Genomic DNA, 7,015 nt, shown 5'->3' with positions numbered 1-7,015 from the left:
CACTTGTTAGTCCAAGGTAGGCCAGAGGGAGGGGAGGTGAACTGGCTGTTAAGAAAAACCTTCCTCGATTTTTAACTCAGATTTAAAAAAAAACAGAATAAATGAACAACTAAAAAAAAAATGAGGCCAAAAGAGTTACTTGGTTTCAACCGGAGAGGTTGTTAATCCAAGCCAAGTAAACTCACTAAAGATCTCATTCTTTGAAGGTGGAGAAGCCTCTTGCACACGTTGGAAGCTTAGAAAGTAACTAGGAAATAAATATCGAAGTTGTTACATATTTTCTAAATCCAAGGGTCTTTTTATAACCCCTAGAAAATCTTATTCGTGGCTGGAAGGCGTCTTCCATAGAGCTGGAAGGTGCCTCCAGCGAGGCGCAGTGGATAAAAGTTTATCCACTGCCAACGACAAACTCTGCCAGGTCGAAGGCGCCTTCCATGCGCTGGAAGGCGCCTTCCATGGTTGGTTGAAGGCGCCTTCAGCCCAGGTGAAAGCGCCTTCTGCCTGTGAAGGTCGCGAAGGCGCCTTTAACTCTTGTTGAAGGCACCTCCAACAGCTCCATAATTCTATTTTAGCTCTTCTGCTGCTCCGATCGCCTGGGTGATTTCGGCCAACCAAATATGGCTCACCAGAATCCAATTTCTGGCCTGCTCCTCGAGTAGGCTTCCACTCCGGCTTCTTGTCTCTTGAACGTTGCGCACGTCCTTCTCATCCACCGGTGTACTCTTTCGCAGCACCTCGTCCCTCGGATGCACCGAGACTGTCGATTCCCTTCCCGTGCCATCGTTCTTACTAGATGCGTCTTCCGCTCGACTTCTTGTGTTCCTAAGCTATTGTAAAGTTAGAAACAAGTGTTAAATACTAACAAGTTCTAACTTGACTTGTTTGATCACATCAAAACTACCACGGGATATCAACATATAATTATTTAACAGCCATCCAGTTCCACTTTAGTTTTTTTATTAAAGAGGCGTCCTATCTTGCTATCAACTGTATACAATTACTCAACAATCATCCAGTACTGTTCAATATTATTATATTCCGTCTAAATCTCCACCTAATTTCTGAATTAGTCGGACGTGTTGTAATAGTTACGATTTTATAATTACTACAACGTGAAAGTTAAGTGAGCAGAACGAATTCATATTGTAGCAGTGATCTTATAGTTGCTATAACAATATTAACAGTTATGAAATTATAGTTACTATAACATAAATATTTTTTAAAAATATTAAATATACATTATAATAGTTATAAAATTATAATTACTATGATATTTATAGTAAATATAAATTTATAACTATTACAATATGCGTCCAACTAACATAAAATTTAGATGGAAGATAACCGTATCGAATAGTACGATAAAATAGTTGAGTAAATATAAACGAATGAAATATGTCATCCTGTAAAAAAAGAAACAAAATAGAGCTTCCCTAATGATATGGAAAAAAAAACACAGTCCGTCCTTACTTTTTGCTCTACAATTTATACGTGCCCATTTTTTGGTACAGAAACAAAATGCTTTTCTTATATAAACTTACTTATAAATTTCTTTATTGAAAATTTTAATTTTCATCTTGTAAAGGGGATGCCAATTAAGTCGGCAACTATTTTAAAAATTATCGTTAAAATTTTGTATCCACTCAAATGCCAGTATGTAAAGACTCTTTACAGCCATTTAAAAAAAACAAAGGAAAGAAAAAAAAAAAACTCCATCCTCGAATGATTTTGCCGACTCGATCTCTTTGACACAGAAGAGGAGCAGATCGGCCGCTCATTCGGTGTTTATCCAACCCAATTCAACGCAAGATCCAATCTCTTCAATTCCCAATATTTGGAATGATCGAAGCGACTGAAAGCAATTATATTTGTCAGTATCGGGCGTTGAAGATTCGAGAAATCACGTGAACTTGATTTCCTGCCGCCATCCTTAATTCTTCTTCTTCTTTTTAAATTATAGAGCCACAGATTAAACCATACGAAGCCACATCCTCGGCATATTCGACACAATGGCTGCGAGAATTCTCTCACTCTTCACCATCCTCTGTTGCTTCGCCTCCTCCCATGGAGCGAGGCGGCTAGCCTTCTTTCCCTTCCCCTCTCCTCCTATTCCCTTCCTGCCGTCGCCGCCCAACGTCGGTGGGGTCCCGCTGCCTCCCAACCCGCTGGTCCCGCCGCCGTCGCTGCTGCCGCCGAATCCGCTTCAGCCGCCGCCACCGTCGGTCTTCCCTCCGAATCCTCTGCAGCCGCCTGCGCCGCCGTCGATCAACTTTCCTCCTATTCCATTTCTGGCGCCTCCGCCGCCACCACCGCCGGCGTTCCTGTTTCCTCCTGCGCCGTTGGTCCCGGTTCCTCGGGTCCCCGGCGTGCCGCCGGCCTCCTCCGGAGAGAAGAACGCCTCGCCGTGACCAAACTGCATCATGCATCCTGACCATCCCTAATCTGCCTTTCTTTTCTTTCCTAATGGTATGTAAGATACGATCATGTAACCGAAATGTTAAGATATAATCAAACAAGTACTAAGAAATCTTGAGGTGCTCTATTGATACGGTGATGAAAAAGGGTCTCAATAAAAATGGGTCAAAATGGAAAAGAACAATTGATGTGGAAGTCAAAATCAAATCTCACATCTATACATCAAGCGAAGTTAATCGAACGAGTCTCCAATGCCGATCAGATATGATAGTCCGGATGGTCATCCTATGAAAACTTGCGACTAGGGTTAAGAGCCAAATAGTATATCTCTTGGACCACTGTCCCTGTCGATTGGACGGCGTATCCGGTCGGACAAAGGGCAACCCTTCAATAATAGGAAAGCCGAGTGAAGGAAAATAGTTTTGTTCAGTACGACTGAGCTGGGACGTCCCTGTTGAACAGTCTCCGATCGGCCTACAGTGGGGGACTCACCTACATATCTCATCGTATACCCTTTTGGAAGTTTATGCTACTAATAATAGAGCATATTCAGTAGGTAAATTATACTTTAGAAGCTTTTAGCTTGTCACATCAGAAATTTGTGTGCTCGCTTAAAAAAGGTCTCAAGGACACTTTTTGACTTATATTTTCCTATTATGCTTTAGAAAGCGTGCATATGCTTTGAGATGCGTATACAGACACTACAGTTGCAAAAAAGGTGAAATCGCTCGCTCCTAGCACCCCTGCCGCACTCAACCCAAGGCCATCACGATGGAGGTAAATCATGGTAACGAAGAGGGCAAGTGGTGGGTGGGGTGAGGTACACAGGGTTCAGAGATTTACGCCCTGACAATAGGCACAGACGCTACAGTAACACTATAAAAGGGAGTTTCCATCCATAGACGGAAGTATGCGATATCTTGTTATTCTACACACTCTAGTTATTGTTCATATTGTTCTTCTCCATAAGCCAAGGACTGATTTGAGCGTCGGATAGCCAACGTCGGGAACCCCTTCCCTGCCCGACACTAACGCTCTTGGTTTTGCAGGACACCGAGGAGACTCCATCAAGTCAACCACAGAGCTATGTTCCCAGCCTACTATCTTCTCCGCTTTTGGACAGGATCATATTTAGCTCAGTCTGTGGGAACTTTACTTGTATCCTAAACATGAGCATGAAAGACGCTGGATGACTTACTACTGTGACGCTAACCCAAGAAGATTTAAAGATGCTGATAAGTGTCAGGGTTGCAAAGATGGTATAGCAGCAACAAGAGACAACAATCGACTGCTAAGTGATGAACGACCCAACCGTATCGATGACAAGCCAAAGAGCTGACTCAAGAGCCTGGGCGGAAGACCCCGTCGGCCATAAGTCGAACAACAGGCTGACTGGTGCCTTTCGGGAAGCACCGAACTTGCCGATACCATATCACCGAGCATTATTCCGCACACTCTCAGAAGAGTAAGGCCGAGCTGAAAGGACACAAGGATCCTCTTCCTAGAACGCGCCCGTCCAGGATGGGCAGAAAGCCAAAACACCCTAACTCGATGACTCTCTCGAGCGGATCAACAAGCAATTCTCCCAAGAAATCCTTGACGATTAATTGCCACCTCACTATAGGCCTTTGACGATCAGAGAGTACATGGAGTCAACTGACCCCGAAGATCATCTAATCAAGTTCGACAATATGACCACACTCCATCAATACATCGACGGAGTCAAGTGCCGAGTATTCCTCACCATGCTCTCCGGATCGACGCAGAGGTGATTCAAACGCTTGCCGATCGGATCCATCTACATCTTCAAAGACTTTCGAACGATTTTCCTACAACATTTTGCTAGCAGTCGCCGCTATCAGAAGATGAACGTGAATCTGTTCGTGGTCAAACAAGGGCCTAGGGAGCATTGTAGGATGCCATTAAAAAATTCAACCAAGTGACCATGGACGTCCCATCGGCCACCCTGGAGATCTTGGTAAGTTCCTTTTCCCAAGGACTTATAGATGACGACTTCTTTCACTCACTCATCTGGAAGCCCCGAGAGACTTCAACCATCTGCTCGGGCGGACCACTAAGTACATCAACATCAAGGAAGCTCAATCAGCTTAAAAGAAGGAAGTGATTCTCGAGTCGACGGTCGTCCCAGAGCGTTGACTACTAAAGGGGCCTCGAGTGGGCAAAACTCAACAACATTAGGAGCCCCAAGCCCATGCAGTCCAGCATGTGGAGGTAGAGCGGTCGAAATTTAGCGATCCCCTGTTGGTGCAATCTTGCTCCAGACATTATTTACTTTTGATATTTGATCAAATAAATTTAAGTTAGGCAATATTGGTGATTTAACATAAATATTGAGTAAGTAGGTACAAAGGAAAGCCCAAGTATGAAGACTTAGCAAGGAAAGTCCAAGAAGATAGTCTTGGCGGATAAAGCCCCGGAGCGTGGCTCTTGGCGATGAAGTTCCGAAGGTGCAGCCTCTTGGAGAAAGAAGTCTTAGCATGATGAAGCTGAAGGAAGCACTTGAAGACAAGCACAAGGATGAGGAGCCATGGGCTTGGAAGCATTCTAAGGTCGCGAGGCTGATGGTAGATGTCGTAAGTAACCCGGGCACTTTTGATGTAGTCAACCAAGTTCAGTTAGGTCTTATGTGTATTTGATCCTTGTGTTTAAGTATACATGAACTTATGAACACAAGAAATTGAGTGGAAGATGCAACTAGCGAGAAGGATGACATGAGATGGGAGTGGAAATGCTCGATACATCTGAAGGACGAGGTGCTGCGGAAGAGTACACTAGTGGACAAGAAGGACACAAGCGGTGGTCCGAGGGACAAGAAGCTGGGGAGGAAGGTTACTCGAGGAGAAGGCTAGAGTTGGATTCGGGTGAGCTCAATTCTGGACGACTGGAGCATCACCCAAGCAAGAAGAGCGAAAATGGTTAACAAGGGAAGCTAACCATTCTCGGATGAACAGTGTCTTTAAAGGCTTGGAAGGCGCATTTCAGCCCATAGAAGGTGCCTTCCAGTGACCATTAGTGGAGATAAAGTTTTATCTTCGACGGATAAAACTTATCTCATGGAAGGCACCTTGGACCATCTTTGAGACATTTTCCAGCCTTGGATATAGTTTTCCATGGGCTATAAAAAGACACCTGGAGCTAGAAAATAATCAACAACTTGAACTACAATATTTGTAACACTTTCCTAGCATTTCTTTGAGCTTTTCAACGATTATAAGAGGCTTTTCTGTCTATAACAAAGGAAATCTTTTAGTGTCTTTCACTGTCTTGGATTAACAACAACTTAGGTTGTAACCAAGTAAAACTCTGGACTGTTAATTTCTTTTGAGTTGTTTAGTTCAGTTTTATTATTGTTATTTTAATTATGCTATTAATCGAGTCCAAAGTATGAGAAGGGGTTAATTTTATTTTGTAAGTAATTCACTCCCTCTTGCTAGCTCATGTTGCTCCAATAGATACTTAAAGGTATAAGTCTAGGCTAAGAGTTTGGTTCAAGTATGAAAGATCATGCTTGAAGTGTTGTATTCTTATATTTTGAGGTACCAGTCAACTGATACTGTTGGAACCCCAAGATTGTTTTGGTGTGATCAACAAGTTAAGTTAGGTCCTGTGTGTTTCTAACCTTGTGTCTAAGTGTGCAGGAGCTTAGGAGCACAGATACTCGAGCGGAAGACGCAACTAGTGAGAAGGATGGCACGCGGTGCATCCGAGGGACGAGGTGCTGCGGAAGAGTACACCGGCGGACGAGAAGGAAGCGTGCGGTGGTTCCGAGGGACGAAAGGCGGAGCGGAAGATTGCTCGGGTAGCAAGAGACGCAGCTAGCGAGAAGGTCGGCACGGGGTGCGACCGACAGACGAAGACTGCGGATGAGTACGCTGGTGGACGAGAAGGAAACACGCGGCGATTCCGAGGGACGAGAAGCCGGAGGGAAGCCTGCTCGAGAAGACCGGAAGTTGGATTCGAGTGAGCCCTTTTCCGGATGGCAGAAATTACCCAAGTGAGCGGATCCAGAGTAGAAGACCCGGACCGAGGCGGACCGAACCGGAGCAAAGGTCCCGACGGAGAAAAGTCAACATCTGTTGACTTGGGGGTCCGGGGTGCCCGGACCAGCCCGGGGTGACCGGACCAGCCCGGGACGACCGGACCAGCCCGGGACGCCCGGACCAGCCTAGGACGCCCGAAACCCTTCCGGGCGCACGGACCGTGAAGTTTGACCAGATCGAGTCAATCTCGATCTGAACATTGGGGGATAAAGTTTTATCCCTCCCAGGGCGCCCGGAACCCTTCCAGGCGCCCCGACCAAGGCTATAAATATAGCCTTGGTCCAGAAGCTCTACAACGAACTCCAAGTAATTAATTTCAACGTTTGTGTACTCTAGAGTTGTAGTTGAGCTTCTGTTTCTGCGCGTCAACGTTGTAAGAGACTTTTCCATCTGAAGGAGTATTCTAGTACTTTCAACTTCCTTGGATTAACAACCACATCGGTTGTAATCAAGTAAATATCTTGTGCCTCGTTCTTTATGTTTTTAATTTACTGCTTTGCTTTATTTATGCAAGTGTTAGCTTAAAGAGTTCGAGAAAG

The 7,015-nt window shown here is 44.8% G+C and overlaps 1 protein-coding gene across 1 annotated transcript; it reads left to right on the top strand.

Moving 5' to 3' along the window:
* The first annotated feature begins 2,009 nt into the window (after nucleotides 1-2,009).
* LOC122035297 (vegetative cell wall protein gp1-like) lies at nucleotides 2,010-2,408 on the top strand. Its single transcript, XM_042594742.1, has one exon. The coding sequence runs from the start codon at nucleotides 2,010-2,012 to the stop codon at nucleotides 2,406-2,408; it is 399 nt and encodes a 132-aa protein (XP_042450676.1).
* The last annotated feature ends 4,607 nt before the right edge of the window (nucleotides 2,409-7,015 follow it).

The sequence above is a fragment of the Zingiber officinale genome, chromosome 1B, assembly GCF_018446385.1.
Source record: "Zingiber officinale cultivar Zhangliang chromosome 1B, Zo_v1.1, whole genome shotgun sequence".
In the NCBI taxonomy this organism is placed as follows: domain Eukaryota; kingdom Viridiplantae; phylum Streptophyta; class Magnoliopsida; order Zingiberales; family Zingiberaceae; genus Zingiber; species Zingiber officinale.
This window is presented reverse-complemented; position numbering and strand designations above follow the sequence as displayed.